The following is a 17,220-nucleotide window of genomic DNA, read 5'->3' as shown; positions in this document are numbered from 1 at the left end:
GGGAACACAATTATCAATGTTACACATAGCCTCCATGAAGGTGTCAGCAAGCCTGTCACTGTGTTTACAGTCGAAACCAGCCAGTCTTCTCTATCATTACCCCAATATCAATTACCCCAATATTGACTGGGTAAATGTAACATCAGGACTTGCTAGAGACATAAAGTTCCTGGATGTAATAAATGATTGCTTCATGGAGCAATTGTTCAGGAACCAACAAGAGAGGGAGCTATTTCAGATTTAATTCTTAAAGGAACGCAGGATTTGGTGAGAGAGGTAATGGTGGTGTGGCCACTTGGCAACAGTGATCATAACATGATGAAATTTAAACTAATAACTGGAAGGGGGACAATAAGTAAATCTGCAGCCCTAACACTAAACTTTCAAAAGGGAAACTTTGATAAAATGAGGAAAATAGTTAGAAAAAAACTGAAAGGTGCAGCTGCAAAGGTTAAAAGTGTTCAACAGGCTTGGACATTGTTTAAAAATATAATCCTAGAAGCGCAGTCCATATGTATTCCACACATTAAGAAAGGTGGAAAGAAGGCAAAACGATTACCGTCATGGTTAAAAGATGAGGTGAAAGAGGCTACTTTAGCCATAAAAACATCCTACAAAAATTGGAAGAAGGATCCATCTGAAGAAAATAGGATAAAACATAAGCATTTTCAAGTTAAGTGTAAAACATTGATAAGACAGGCAAAGAGAGAATTTGAAATGAAGTTGGCCATAGAGGCAAAAACTCATAATAAAAACTTTTAAAAATATATCCGAAGCAAGAAATCTGTGAGGGAGTCGGTTGGACCATTAGATGACCGAGGGGTTAAAGGGGCTCTTAGGGAAGATAAGGCCATTGCAGAAAGACTAAATGAATTCTTTGCTTCCGTGTTTACTAATGAGGATGTTGGGGAGATGCCAGTTCCATCAGGGGTGATGAGTCAGATGAACTGAACAAAATCACTGTGAACCTGGAAGATGTAGTAGGCCAGATTGACAAACTAAAGAGTAGCAAATCACCTGGACCAGATGGTATGCATCCTAAGGTACTGAAGGAACTAAAAAATGAAATTTCTGATCTATTAGTTAAAATTTGTAACCTAACATTAAAATCATCCATTGTACCTGAAGACTGGAGGGTGGCCAATGTAACCCCAATATTTAAAAAAGGCTCCAGTGGGAATCCGGGTAATTATAGACCAATGAGCTTGACTTCAGTGCCAGGGAAAAATAGTAGAAACTATTCTCAAGATCAAAATCGTAGAGCATATAGAAAGACATGATTTAATGGAACAAAGTCAACATGGATTTACGCAAGGGAAGTCTTGCCTAACAAATCTGCTTCATTTTTTTGAAGGGGTTAATAAACATGTGGATAAAAGTGAACCAGTAGATGTAGTGTATTTGGATTTTCAGAAGGCATTTGACAAAGTCCCTCATGAGAGGCTTCTATGAAAACTAAAAAGTCATGGGATAGGAGGCGATGTCCTTTCATGGATTACAAACTGGTTAAAAGATAGGAAACAGAGAGTAGGATTAAATGGTCAATTTTCTCAGTGGAAAAGGGTAAACAGTGGAGTGCCTCAGGGATCTGTACTTGGACCGGTGCTTTTCAATATATATATAAATTATCTGGAAAGGAATACGATGAGTGAGGTTATCAAATTTGTGGATGATACAAAATTATTCAGAGTAGTTAAATCACAAGCAGATTGTGATACATTACAGGAGGACCTTGCAAGACTGGAAGATTGGGCATCCAAATGGTAGATGAAATTTAATGTGGACAAGTGCAAGGTGTTGCACATAGGGAAAAATAACCCTTGCTGTAGTTACACGATGTTAGGTTCCATATTAGGAGCTACCACCCAGGAAAAAGCTCTAGGCATCATAGTGGATAACACATTGAAATCGTTGGTTCAGTGTGCGGCAGCAGTCAAAAAAGCAAACAGAATGTTAGGAATTATTAGGAAGGGAATGGTTAATAAAATGGAAAATGTCATAATGCCTCTATATCGCTCCATGGTGAGACCGCACCTTGAATACTATGTACAATTCTGGTCATCGCATCTCAAAAAAGATATAGTTGCAATGGAGAAGGTACAGAGAAGGGCAACCAAAATGATAAAGGGATGGCACAGCTCCTGTATGAGGAAAGGCTGAAGAGGTTAGGGCTGTTCAGCTTGGAGAAGAGACGGCTGAGGGGGGATATGATTGAGGTCTTTAAGATCATGAGAGGTCTTGAACAAGTAGATGTGACTCAGTTATTTACACTTTCGAATATTAGAAGGACTAGGGGGCATTCCATGAAGTTAGCAAGTAGCACATTTAAGACTAATCGGAGAAAATTCTTTTTCACTCAACGCACAATAAAGCTCTGGAATTTGTTGCCAGAGGATGTGGTTAGTGCAGTTAGTGTAGCTGGGTTCAAAAAAGTTTGGATAAGTTCTTGGAGGAGAAGTCTATTAACGGCTATTAATCAAGTTGACTTAGGGAATAGCCATTGCTATTAATTGCATCAGTAGCATGGGTTCTTCTTAGTGTTTGGGTAATTGCCAGGTTCTTGTAGCCTGGTTTGACCTCTGTTGGAAACAGGATACTGGGCTTGATGGACCCTTGGTCTGACCCAGCATGGCAATTTCTTATGTTCTTATGATCTTAGGGATACCTCCTGGAAGCTGCTGAACCTATGGGGTAGGATGGGAAAGGGGATGACAGGACAGGGATACCTGCTGGCAGCTGCTGATCCTGTGGGGTAGGATGAGAAGGGGGCTGACAGGGCAGGGATACCTCCAGAAAGCTGCAGAGACTGCTGGAGTTCTGCCAGGGCAGAGGTAACATGGAGAAGCTGCTAAGACTATGGTGAGAGGATGTGGGGTGGGATCTGACAGGGCAGGGATTTCTCCTGGGAGCTGGTGAGCTTCAATGTATTCATAAATCCAAAATCTTCCCAAACTCAGCATCTTGCTTTATTCTTTTATGTGAAAACAAAAATGCTTCTAAAATATGTGCAGTAAAATTAGTGAGAGGAAAAACCCCAGAGTGTTTCTCTCTGTTACACATGTGTAATCTTAATAATAAATGGTCATTTATACTGCTGTCAAACTGGAATATATTGAAGAACGTGATGACAGCTTGCTTACCTTGTAAACATCAAAGTTATCAATGATGGCATCAAAACAGGTGTAGAGGTCGTTCAGCAAGGTCACGACCTGTGGAGTCAGAGAGAAGGCAGATTATAGACCACAGGTAGGACTGTTTCCTGAGGGCTCTTGGCGGGATAGGTATTTATGTAGTGAATTTTCAGCACAGGGTACCAGTGAAAGGGAACTTAGTGTAGCACAATATACAGTCATGGAGCTCCCTGCTTCAACTGAATTTAATATTCTGCTAATGAGTAAAAACCCCTCAGAGCAGTCAGAGAATGCACAAAGACCTCACTTGGAATGCTGAGTACAATTCTGGAGACCGCGCCTTCACAAGGATAGAAACAGGAGGGAGTCAGTCCAGAGGGAGGCTACTAAAATGGTCAGTGGTCTTCTTTCTAAACCATACGGGGAGAGACTTAAGGATCTAAACATGTACACCCTAGACTAGAGGAAAGGTGAGATAGGGGAGATAGGATAGAGACATTCAGATATCTCACAGGTTTGCATGCAAAGGAAGTGAGCCTCTTTCAATGGAAAGGAGGCTCTAGAGTGAGGGGTCATGTGATGAGGGTGAAAGAGGGTAGACTCAGGAGTAATCTTAGGAAATATTTCTTTACAGAGAGGGTGGTGGATGCATGGAACGGCCTCCTAGTGGAGACAAAAGCAGTTTCTGAATTAAAGAAAGCCTGGGATAAATGCAGGGGATCTCTAAGGAAGTGATGCTTAATTAATTGGACGGATGGGCAGATGGATGGTCTTTTTCTGGCCTCATGTTTCTTTGTTTCTGTATTTCTATGTATAACTGTGTAACACTAAGGAATGCATATAGAGAGGTGGACATCATTACTGTGTAAAAGTAAATGGTGACATTATTGTACTTGAATACTTATCACCACTGTACAGTACTATGATTGTCCAAGCTCAACTGTCGAGATTGGATGGGCCATTTTTATTTTTCTGCTTGGACAAGCAGGATCAAATGGTGCCAAGAAGGATAGCTCTGAGAGCTTAGAAAGAGCAAGAAGTGTGTTCCCATGTAGCCACACGTCTCCTCAGTCTTTCTAGCAAGCTGACCAACTCTAATGGCGCCATCAACATGCATTTGCATGTTGCGGGCGCCATTAGTTTTGGGGGGGGGGTTGGACACACGTTTCCTACAGGAACTTGTCCAAACCTTTTTTAAATGCAGCTACACTAATAGCTTTCACCACATCCTCTGGCAACGAATTCCAGAGCTTAATTATGCATTGAGTAATACAATATTTTCTCTTATTAGTTTCAAATGTATTACCCTGTAACTTCATTGTGTGTCCCCTGGTCTTTGTATTTTTCCAAAGAACAAACAACTGATTAATGTTTACTCGTTTCATTCCACTCATTTTATAGACCTCTATCATATCCCCCCTCAGTCGTCTCTTCTCCAAGCTGAACAGCTCTAACCTCTTCAGCCTTTCCTCATAGGGTCATCTTGGTCATCCTTCTCTGTACCTTTTCTAATCCTGTTATATCTTTCTTGAGATGTGGTGACAGAACTGCACACAATACTCAAGATGAGGTCGCACCATGGAGCGATACAGAGGCATTAGGATATTCTCTGTTTTATTCTTCCCTAATAATCCCCAGCATGCTGTTTGCTTTCTTGGCTGCTGCTGCACACAATGCTCATTGTATGGTTTCTCTATGGAGTGATACAGAGGCATTATGATATTCTCTGTTTTATTCTCCATTCCTTTCCTAATTTATTTATTTTGATTTTTCTATACCGGCATTCGTGATAACATCACATCAAGCCGGTTTACAGTAAACAATGGGGTAATAACCGGAACATAGAACAAAATATGTAATAAACATATTATAAATGCAGTTACAATAAACAAGGAGACGTACAACTAGGAGTAAGAAGAAGAAAAGATAGAAACTTTAACATGGTGTATTAACCTGTAGAATGGTAAAGTTTCCAAAAATGGAAGTGAATGATTTACAATGAATTGTTCAGTTCAAAAATGCAGTTTTTAACAATAAGGAAGAAATCATAAGTAATGAAGATTCTGGATGTTTATAAAGTTTAGGGGAAGATTATCAGGATGGTTATAAAAGAAAATTGTTGCTTGGAATTTGAATATCGGAGAGAGTTGTTTTTAGTCTGAGTCTGGGAAGGCTTGTTGAAAAGCCATGTTTTGAGTCTTTTTCTGAATGTCAATAAGCAGGGTTCTTGTCTAAGTTCCGTTGGTATGGAATTCCAAGGAGTGGGTCCTGCTGTGGAGAAAGCCCTATCTCTATAAGTTATATGGAGGGAAGTTTTGGACGGTGGTACCTGCAGAGACTCTTTGTAGTACTCTCTTATGGGTCTGGAGGAAGTATGCTTTATGAAAGGGATTTGTAGGTTGAGAGGAGCGATTTGTTGGATGGATTTATAGATTATGGTGATTGACTTATAAAGAATTCTGAAATGGATTGGCAGCCAGTGTAAATCTTTAAGGATCGGGGTGATGTGCTCTCTTCTCCTTGTATTTGTTAGAATTCTAGCTGCCGTATTTTGAACCATTTGTAGCGGTTTGGTATGTGTTATGGTAATAATATGGTAATAATATGGTAATAATCCCTAGCATTCTATTTGCTTTCTTGGCTGCTGCTGCTGCACACAATGCTCATTGTATGGTTTCACTATGGAGTGATACAGAGACATTATGATATTCTCTGTTTTATTCTCCATTCCTTTCCTAATGATCCCTAGCACTCTGTTTGCTTTCTTAGCTGCTGCTCCACACTGAGCAGAAGATTTCAACATATTTTCAACATTGTAGTGTGTTTTTTATTTATATATGTCTTTATATTTTTAGGGACCACATGTTTCTCTTGGCACTTCCTATCTGTTTAGTTATATCAGCTGCATCTCCATCTCTGCTTATACTCCACATTTGTTTGGTATAGGTATATGTTCAGTGTAATGCCGCCCCTAAGACCTGTAAACAGTGGACAGGTTTTACAGTGCATTTTATGCTGTTTCATAGGTGCCCAGCTTGTCTACAATTTTTATTATGAATTTCATATTTGAGTTTTTCAGCTGATGCAGGCATTTTTGCTAAAACATGGCCATCTCTGCTGTTAGCATATATTCATTTTTATGTATTTATAATATTAAAATATTATTTGCTTAATTGGCTGTTCTTTTATTGTATTGTATTGCATTTATTTATTATATATAATTTATGTTCATCATTCGTCCCTCATATTTTGATTGTATTATCGTATATTTATACAATTTGCTTTTTTAACCCATGCTGAATGCTCCTTGAAATTTGTAGACTATAAGACTTCAAAATAAATAAACAAATACATTGCCTTGAGCCTTTCACATGGGGCAATTAATAAGTGGAATAATAATAAATAAATACATGCTGGTTACTCATTTGTGTTTCACAGTTTGCAGCATTTTTCTCTCCTTTTTGTCTCTGGTTTCATGAGTTGAGCCAGACCTACATTTAGATCCCAGGGTATGGGAGGATAAACAGAGGTTTAACATGATTTAGGCCTTTCATGAATCTGGCAAATGTAGGTTGATGAGAAACAGGAAGATCCTTCAAAATGTTCATAGTATGCCACTATAGCGCTAAGATGAATTCTGACAGAATTAGTCTTCAGTCCTCACTGAGAAACATTTTAACAAATATTGAAGTAAAATGGGAATAGGACATTTGAAGATATAATATCTTCTTATTGAGCATTTTCTACTTGCTGGGAGAACTTTGGTAACTTCAAAAGGCAACTGTACAGAAGATAAGGACATAAGAACATAAGAAATTGCCATGCTGGGTCAGACTAAGGGTCCATCAAGCCCAGCATCCTGTTTCCAACAGTGGCCAATCCAGGCCACAAGAACCTGGCAATTACCCAAACACTAAGAAGATCCCATGCTACTGATGCAATTAATAGCAGTGGCTATTCCCTAAGTAAATTTGATTAATAGCAGTTAATGGACTTCTCCTCCCAGAACTTATCCAACCGTTTTTTAAACCCAGCTACACTGGGGGGACCTTTCCTATTCTACTGCCGGGACCTGGAGGCTTTTGTGATCGTTGCAAGCACCTGCTTGGACACCCTGCCTGTTATAAGACCCCGAGGACTACAAAATGAAGCTTGTTGCAGTGAGAGAGGGGGACCTTTCCTGTTCCATTTTTGGGACCTGGAGGCTTTTGTGATCGTTACGGGCACCTGCTTGGATACCCTGCCCGTTATAGGACTCCAAGGACTACAAAATCGAGGTGTGCTGTGGCACGCCACCACCCCGAAGCCGTGCACCAAAGGGACACGCCCCTTCTGCCAGTTTTTCCTTCTATTTTCTTTTTAGATTATTATGGGAAGGAAAAGGAAGGGGAAAACTTTAACAACAGTTTCCACCCTCACCTCAGTTCATGGGCCAATGGATTTACATGTAAATAAAGCTAATTCATCACTGTGTGAATCGAGTACAGAATTAGCTGGGATTTCATTATCCCCAGAAGCACGTTCTCCACCTCCTAAACCCCAATCTCCTTCAGGTATGCCTATGTGTGATTTAAATATTTCTTTAAATAACTCTCATCATCTCAAGTATATGAACACTTTGGAACTTCAACAGGTTTTAGCTCCCATGCCTACTACCAGCAATTTATTGACTGAGAGAATAGAGAATCAGGATAATCTACCATTTTTGCCAACAGTTTCCCAACCTGTTCCTGAACCAGTTTTATTAAATTTAATAAAGGATGGGGCTTCTTTGATTAATCAAGAGGAACCAGTAGAAGTTTCTCTTGGAGAGTGATTTCTAGGATTAATAATTCTTTAATTCTGTAAACCAGTTATCTTATTATACTGAAAAGGCATCTCTTAAGTTTTCAGAGCTGGAAAATAGAATCTGAAGTTAAATTACAGTCTGGAGTTATATATAATTTGCAATCAACCTCAGTTATAGGCATTAAGGATAATTTAATTATCCACCAGTAGTGTGAAGCCTTAGAGAACTGTTTGCTTTCAAAGAATTTATGTCTATTGAATTTTCCTATAACTTGCCTCCTTTCAGGAGTCGAGCTATTTAAACAATATACAATCGAAACCCTTCAATTTTCAAGTGTTAAGATATTCTTACTCTCTAATTCTTATTACCTGCCTGCTAAAAAAGAGTGGGGGAAATATAGCCAACGAGTCTTTTGACGCCTTAACACCAATTGTAAGTCTTAATATTTCATCATTTCTTGAATCTGATGATATAAGAACTAGAGCCACCTTTGTGGTTACTTTTGTATTAGATACAGATAAAGGCTTGTTCTTTCAGCAGTATTTTAAGTTTAAGGAGAGTAATTTTTGTGGACAAAAGATTCAGATTTTTCCAGATGTCTCTAGGGAAACTCAGTCAAGAAGGAAGCAGTTTCTTCTGTTGAAGTCCAGGGTGTTAGACATAGGGGCATCCTCTTATTTGAAATTTCCTTGCAAGTGTGTTATATCTTTTCAAGGTAATAAGTTTATTTTTTCAAACCCAGCTGCACGAACTGCACTAACCACATCCTCTGGAAACAAATTCCAGAGCTTTATTGTGCGTTGAGTGAAAATTAATTTTCTCTGATTAGTGTTAAATGTGCTACTTGCTAATTTCATGGAATGCCCCCTAGTCTCCATACGATTCTTTTTACACACTTGGCAGATCACACGTTCTCCTATCCTGCCCCGGACCTCTTTCAGTTTTGACCTGGACTGGACATACTATCTTACCATCTTACACAGACTTATTATTGTACATATATATATTTATTTTAAATTGCTTTTGTGTTGGTTTCTGGTCTTTTTCTGATTAATCGACATCCTGTTCTCCAAGTATCTCTCACTGTAACAGCTGCTTATACTACACCTAGTTTTATCACCTGTTTTCCTAGTTCTATGTAACCTCTGTTCTATGTAATGCCTGTTGCAATATTCTGTTCCACTGTAAACCGATATGATATGTAACTTTCTACATGAATGTCGGTATAGAAAAGTTCAAAATAAATCCTCTGGCAACAAATTCCAGAGCTTTATTGTGCGTTGAGTGAAAAAGAATTTTCTCCGATTAGTCTTAAATGTGCTACTTGTTAACTTCATGGAGTGCCCCCTAGTCCTTCTATTATTTGAAAGTGTAAATAACCAATTCACATCTACTCGTTCAAGACCTCTCATGATCTTAAAGATCTTTATCATATCACCCCTCAGCCATCTCTTCTCCAAGCTGAACAGCACTAACCTCTTTAGCCTTTCCTTATAGGGGAGCTGGTCCATCCCCTTTATCATTTTGGTTGCCCTTCTCTGTACCTTCTCCATCTCAACTATATCTTTTTTGAGATGCGGCAACCAGAATTGTACACAGTATTCAAGGTGTGGTCTCACCATGGAGCGATACAGAGGCATTATGACATTTTCCGTTCTATTAACCATTCCCTTCCTAATAATTCCTAACATTCTGTTTGCTTTTTTGACTGCTGCAGCACACTGAGCCGACAATTTTAAAGTATTATTCACTATGATGCCTAGATCTTTTTCCTGGGTGGTAGCTCCTAATATGGAACCTAACATCGTGTAACTACAGCAACAGTTATTTTTCCCTATATGCAACACCTTGCACTTGTCCACATTAATGTTGCATATGTTGACCCTTGAACCGAGATGAGGTAGGAACCACCACCGAAGGCAAGCCCTCAGTAGTCCTGGTCATCGGTTAGGCGGTACAGGTGGAGAAGACCCAACTGGAGCTTCACCTATACCAGCCCACATTCCCCTCAGGTTGAGCCCTTGGGTGCTGGGGCCAGCAGGTCTTAGGTGCGGGTCTCCCTTGAGGAGGTGTCCAGAAGAAGACAAGATGCCATCAGGCAGACTGGGTCGAGGCTGGTAGTGGACAGGCGTAACCAGGAACAGGGCAGGCAGCGAAGTGGCAGTTTCTCTTAAGGGTAGTAACTGCCGCTCTGTGCAGGTTACCCCCATGTTTCTCTTAAGGGTAGTAACTGCCACTCCCTGCAGGTTTAGCTTTTTTATTTATTCCCATCCTCTAGCCTTTTAGGGATCCACAGGTTTATCCCACCCCCCTTTGAAATCCTTCACAGTTTTAGTCTTCGGAAGGGCATTCCAGGCATCCATCACCCTCTCAGTGAAGAAATATTTCCTGACATTGGTTCTAAGTCTTCCTCCCTGGAGTTTCAAATCGTGACCCCTGGTTCTACTAGATTGTTTCCAATGGAAAATGTTTGTTGACGACCATGGATCATTAAAACATTTCAAGTATCTGAAGGTCTGTATCATATCCCTCCTGCACCTCCTCTCCTCCAGGGTATACATATTTAGGTTCTTCAGCGTCTTTTCATAAGTCATTTGATGGAGACCACCCACCATTTTGGTTGCAAGGGATGTGGGGGTAAAGAAGAAGCATTAAGGATCATCCTAAAAAGAAGTTGCTGCTTCCATTTTTACTGGGGTGATCTACAGGCCTCCAACTCAATGGAAGAACTGGACAGAGACCTGATTGAGGACATCCAAAAGGTGGGAAAGAAGGGAGAAGTTTTCCTCACTGGAAATTTTAATCTTCAGGATGTGGATTGGAGCATCTACAAAAAGTAGAGAGACAGTGGATTCCCTTCAAGGGGTTTTTCTCAAACAAATGGTAATGGAAACTAGGGATGTGAATCAGGCTTTGGACGATTGAAAATATCGGACGATATTTTCAAAATAGTCAGAAATCGGGGGCTCCCCCAAAACGATAGGAAAACCCCACGATATTGATTGTGGGGGTACTCTTATTGTTTTGGGGGAGGGCGGGAAAAACGGCACACAAAAATAACCCCTAAACCCACCCCGACCCTTTAAAACTAATCCCTTAGCTTCCCCCACCCTCCCAACCCCCCCAAAAACTTTTTACAGGTACCTGGTGGTCCAGTGGAGGTCCCTGGAGCGATCTCCCACTCCCGGGCCGTCGGCTGCCATTAATCAAAATGGTGCCGATGGCCCTTTGTCCTTACCATGTGACAGGGTATCCGTGCCATTGGCCGGACCCTGTCACATGGTAGGAGCACTGGATGGCCGGCGCCATCTTGTGCTCCTACCATGTGACAAGGGCTGACCAACGCTCCAGAGATCGCTCCGGGAGATCGCTCCAGGGACCCCCACTGGACCACCAGGTACCTGTAAAAAGGAATTAGTTTTAAAGGGTCGGGGTGGGCTTTTTGTTTATCGGCTCGGGCGCAGCCGATAAACAAAACCGAGATTGGGCCCGATGAAAAAAAACCACATGTGAATCGGAACCGGAATCCGAACCGATTCCGGTTCCGATTCACATCTCTAATGGAAACCACAAGGGAGGATGTGATACTCGATCTAGTTCTCTCTAATGGTGATAATATCTCTAATATTTGAGTAGAGGCTCATCTGAGGTGATCATCAGACAGTCGGGCTGATACAGTACAGTGCGCTCTGCCGGAGCGCACTGTTAACCCGCCATTGGACGCGCATTTTCGATGCGCTAGCGTTACCCCTTATTCAGTAAGGGGCCGAAAACGCGTGTCCAACCCGCCGAACCCAATAGCGCCCGCAAGCCACCGAACCCAATAGTGCCCGCAAGCCACACATTTTGCTTTCAGAAATTAGCGCCTACCAATTTCTTCGGGCACCGGGAAAGTGCACAGAAAAGCAGTAAAAACTGCTTTTCTGTGCACCCTCCGACTTAATATCATGGTGATATTAAGTCGGAGGTCCCGAAAGTTTCGAAAAGTAAAAAAAAAAAAAAAAAAAATTGAAGTCGGCCCGCGGCTGTCGGGTCAAAAACCGGACACTCAATTTTGCCGGCGTCCGGTTTCCGAGCCTGTGGCTGACAGCGGGCTCGAGAATCGACGCCGGCAAAATTGAGCATCGGCTGTCAAACCCGCTGACAGCCGCCTCTCCTTTTGCCTGTTTTTACCGCCGGGCCTCATTTGAATAGAGAATCGCGTGCACAGGAGAGTGGCCTGTGGGCGCACCAGGAGAGCGGGCATTTGCCCGCTCTCCCGTGGACTTTACTGTATTGGCCCAAATGTGATTTGATATTGCAACCCAAGTAAATTTGAATGTCCCAATAGAGAGGTGGTTATAAAAGCTAATATATATATATATATATATATATATTTTTTTTTTTTTTTTTTCTAGTTTAAAAGCCACCCTATATCCTTTTAAAAGTTAGCACCAGCAGCCTGGTTCCACTCTGGTTAAAGTGAACAGTTCATTATGGTGGGAGGTGTCTTCATGGAAAAATGTAGCAATCTACTTTAAAAATATACCTAAAAGCACATTTTTAAAGTTTTAGGCCCATTATAAAAGCCTCTGTGCAGGTGGGAATGTCCTGCATAAAATCAAATTATTCCCAACATGTAAATTCTATGTAGGACATTTAACATTCAACTCAATTAAGTCTTAAGGGAGTTCCTAAGGGCAGCACCGACTGCATCACTTTTTAATTAGCTAACTAATGGTATCATCTAACCCCGGCAAACCACTGGGATGCTGAAGTCACCAGCCCTGGAAAAAACAATGGGCTGAAAGTGTTTGAAGTATAATCGTTTACCATTAGTGCAACAGTAAATCCTTTTTCAAAGTACAAAATTACTTATCTTTGCAAGAATCCAGTAGAAGCTGATGACAAGAGGCGCTCTGGGCCACACAGTAATTGTTTGATCCTCCTATGACATCAGCTTCCATTGGATTCTTACAAGGACAAGTAATTTTTGTACTTTGAATTATTGTTTAATAGCAGCAGAACTTTTGTTTAATTTGCAGTGACTTTTTAATTGCACCCAAAAAAAATATAATGAGAGAGGATTTATTGTTACACTAATGGTAACACAGTAACATAGTAATGAGAGCAGAAAAGGACCAAATGGTCCACCCAGTCTGCCCAGCAAGTTACTACCAATCCTTATGATAAGGGTAGTAATATTTACAATCAGAAACCAAGTAACTGTCGTACTCATAAAAAATTACTGCTAGCAATAGTTTTACTGGGAGAGGAGCCTTCCTGAAAATTCCAGCAATGCTCACTTACTTTGCTTTTGGACTTGGCCACAGAAGCAGTTCTTTGCTTTTTCTCTTACGTCTGCATATCAGAACCTCCAGACCGTAAAAGTCAGGGCTCGTTTGGGTTGCCGTCTGAATCCAATTCCCCTTTCGCCCTCACACACCCGTCGTCAAAGCAGAGGGTGATGTTGCAGTTGTATAAAAAATATCAATGCTTTTTAGTTGAGAATACTAATCCCTCCCTGTGCTTCTGCTAAGGGGAGAACCTGTCGCACTGAGCCGGTTACCCCCATGCACTCTTCTCTTCATTCCCATCCTCTCGCCTTTAGGGATCCACAGTGTTTAATAAACACTGTGGATCTAAGATGTGAATCGGAACCAGAATCGGATCCGATATCAGTTCCGATTCACATCTCTAGTGTTTATCCCATGCCCATCCTCTTTTTTATACACATTTTTAAGAAAAAAAATAATTTTCAACATTTTTTCATGAATTTCCATAATGATTTACAGTACTAATTTTATTGTTATTTATGTCTACAAAAATGTACCTAGGGAACACTGTAGTTAGGTACTATTCAATCTTCATCCTCAAAACCCAGAAGTTCATCTCCAGAGCTGAATGAAGAATCACTTGAAGCCTCTTCTTCAGAAACAGAGACTTCGTATCACAAATCATCCTCTGTGCCATCAAGTGAGTTACTAATTCCACATTTCTTAAATGACTTTACAAGTGTCTCATGTTTCACAGCATCCCATGAAGTTCTGACCCATTCACAAATCTGCGAAATGCTAGGCCTCCTCCTTCTTCCTGATGGTGTCACTTCAAAATCTGTAGACTGCATCCAACTGTTCCATTTCTCCTTCATGAATCCTTTAAAAGGTTTATTAACGCAGACATCTAAAGGTTGAAGCTGGCTCGTTAGACCACCTGGAATTACAACTATTTGAGTTTTCAGTTGGTTGATTTTATTTTTCACAGCTTTGTTCTGTGACTCTGAAACTGATCCCATACTAGGAAGGCAGCTTTCTATAACAGTCCACCAGGACGCCTAGACCACACATTGTCTATCCACAACTTCATCCCCCTTCATCCATCCTGCCCTTAGGATGAACATGCACAAACACACCTTTAGGCAGTTTTTCCTTGGGCAAGGTTTTCCTTTTGAAAATCAAAAGAGGCGGCAATTTTGTTCCATTGGCACAGCAAGACAACATGACTGTGTAATGCGTTTTCTCATGCCCACATGTTTTAACAATAACACTTTATATCACCTTTGGAATCTACTGTTTTGTTTGAGAGTACATCGAATGTCAGTGGGACCTCATCCATTTTTCCTATTTGTGAAAGTTCAAAATGTTCTCTTTTTCTTGCATTAATGACAAATCTATGAAACTCAATAATCTTGTGATCATATTCTGTTGGCATCTTTTGTGCTATTTTTGTTATAGTCCGCATACTTAGGTCATTTCTCTTCATGAATCTAGAACACCATGACGTTGATCCTGTAAAATCAGCAATGCCCCTGTTAGTAGCTATCAGTCTTGCTTGTTGATTAATCATTTTTGTGGAAACTGAAAATCCCGAGCTTCTGTGGTCTAATATCCAAGTTTTTTATTCTTCTTCTAGTTCCGGCCATTTTGCAATTCCATGTCGCAGATTGTGTTTACTATGCATAGCTTTTTATAAGTCCTCTTCCTGTCTTCTCCAAGTTCTTATCATCTTTTCAGTTGGTGGTGACCTGAAATTTCTCTCTGCTGCTCTGTTTCTGTGTTTTTTAGCATATACAATCACTCGTAGCTTGAATGCAATATCATAGCAGAATCTGCATTGTTTTTGAGCCATGTTTTGCCAAGAAATCTCAACATAAAATATCACAGCACACTGAGACTTGATTCCCTAGAAACTAAGATGTAGGCTCTTGAAATGGCAGCTACTTCAGGTAGCAGTAAAGTAGAGAAGCTTGAACATCAATACGCAGCTGTGACCGAAAAGATTGAAGACCTCGAGAACTGCGGACGTTGGTGAAATATCCGACTTGTGGGATTTCCTGAAGGGGATGAGGGTACCGACCAAACTGCATTCTTTGAGAAGTGACTTCCCGATATGCTCGGCCTCTCAGCAAAAAGAGGCCGCATTAAACTCAAGTGGGCGCATCGGGCTCTCCTACCACTGCCAGGGCTGAGCAACCTCTTCCTGTCTTTCAATTCATAAGGCTCATTTTATCTCTTCTGATGCATGCATTGAATGGTTTTCCCTCTGTGGTACATATACTGTATTCACCGGCGCATAAGACGCACCCCATATTTTAGTCGTATTTTGAGGGGAAAATGCGTCCTATACACCGGTAAATACAGTAGATACTGCACTGTGTTGAATTGATGCGCAGCTATTTTAGAACTTAATATGGCTGTGTTATCCAGTAAGGCAGGATTTTTCCCTAAAGAGGTATTAGAGTGAGTCTGAAATTTCTTTTCTGTTTTAGAGCTAATTCTACCAATACTAATTGGTGGGGTATTTGGACCTTTTGAGGGCCTCGCAAGACTGAACCTAATACTTGATATCCAAGTTTTTTGAGAGTGGGCATGTTGGCAAAGGCATCTGCCACATTCATGTTTGCAGTTCTTGCTGAAGTCTATGTTCTGGAACTGCTACAACTTGTTTTGGAGGTTCAGGAAACTTTAATAAAGTAAAGATGTCTTCTCTAAGTTCTGCCTCTCGGAATAGGAAGAAAGGAATCTTGTTGACTATCTTTTGTATAAAAGCAGAATAGGCCATATCCTCAGGAGGAGACATTTTCATAGCAGGCTGTGGAGAAGGATCGGATGGAAGGTCAGTGGCGTCATCATCATCCGAGTGGGTACAGTGGAGGAATGTAAGAAGATTCAGAGCCTTCTTATGAATAAGAAAATATTATAGGAAGCTCCTTGGATGAGGGTGAGTCATATGTTATCTGTAGCCATGAAAAGGTGTAATAGCTGACTGGTTTTCCATCTTTGCTTTCAATGACTCTAAAATTGGAAATATCTGCTCCAAGGGAGGAAGAGGTGGCATATTAGTAAAATAATGTTTTACGAGATCCAGCCACATCTTCCTAACCAAGGAACATTGGTCAGATGCAGAAAGAACAGTAGAAGAACCAATTCAGGAACAAAAATCGGGATTGATGAGCTTTGGTCCTGCTTTGATTTCTCTACGCCAAAAACTGATTCTTTGTGTCAAAAAGCTGTCTATGCAGAACATGGTATCATGGCTTTGGTTGTGGATGGAAAATCACCAAGAAGACAAAGACTACCTGATATGTTACAGCGACTCTATAATGCACAACAGACTGTGACAATCTTGCCATATAACAAGCAGCGACGGATTGAGGATTTTGCCAACCCCTAGGCACTGTTGGTGCTGTCACCCCACCTCCCCGCTCCCCCAAACAAGCGACAACAGAGCAGAAGGTGTAAGGCACAGGGTTGTTTGCTCTCCCCTGTCTGCTCCAGGCTCACCTCCTGCCCTCATGTCCCTGAATGACAAGAGGAGAGGGGCAGGATTAGGGAGCAGGGCTTTTCTTTTGCTCCCTGCTGTGTGTTAGGGCATCAACCCTCTCCTCATTTTCCCAGCACAGCATGGTGGGGGATGAGTGTGTGTGTGTGTGTGGGGGGGGATATCTATTAGGGATCAGAGCTGTTTTTCTTTGCTCTGTCCCTTCCTGCCTCACCCTTCCACTCTTGTTCTCTGCACTCGGAGGAGAAGGAAGCAGAGGGTTGTTCTCTGCTAAGTGAGATTCAGCACAGCTGAGAGGCAGCAAATCTTCAGCTGGCCTGCTGCCCCCCCCCCCCCCCCCCCCGTGAATTTTGCCGCCCTAGGCACAAGCCTATTGGCAAATCGAGACCCGTATATAACAGGTCACACTAAAACCATGTAACACTATGGGACACGCACAGACAGAAGAGGAGGTGAGGAAGGTGAAGGAGTGAGCAGTGGCAGGGACTATGAGAGAGCTGAAGGGAAGGCATCTGGTGCCTTTATAATCTGCAGAAGACA

The 17,220-nt window shown here is 41.3% G+C and overlaps 1 protein-coding gene across 1 annotated transcript in view; it reads right to left on the bottom strand.

Moving 5' to 3' along the window:
- Positions 1 to 17,220, bottom strand: part of NPR2 (natriuretic peptide receptor 2) — a 393,621-nt gene that overhangs the window by 20,629 nt on the left and 355,772 nt on the right. Inside the window, exon 18 of the mRNA XM_029583214.1 lies at positions 3,141 to 3,209. Within this exon, the coding sequence (XP_029439074.1) occupies positions 3,141 to 3,209 (69 nt within the window). The remainder of the gene's footprint in view (positions 1 to 3,140; positions 3,210 to 17,220) is intronic.

The sequence above is a fragment of the Rhinatrema bivittatum genome, chromosome 1 (genome assembly GCF_901001135.1).
Source record: "Rhinatrema bivittatum chromosome 1, aRhiBiv1.1, whole genome shotgun sequence".
In the NCBI taxonomy this organism is placed as follows: domain Eukaryota; kingdom Metazoa; phylum Chordata; class Amphibia; order Gymnophiona; family Rhinatrematidae; genus Rhinatrema; species Rhinatrema bivittatum.
This window is presented reverse-complemented; position numbering and strand designations above follow the sequence as displayed.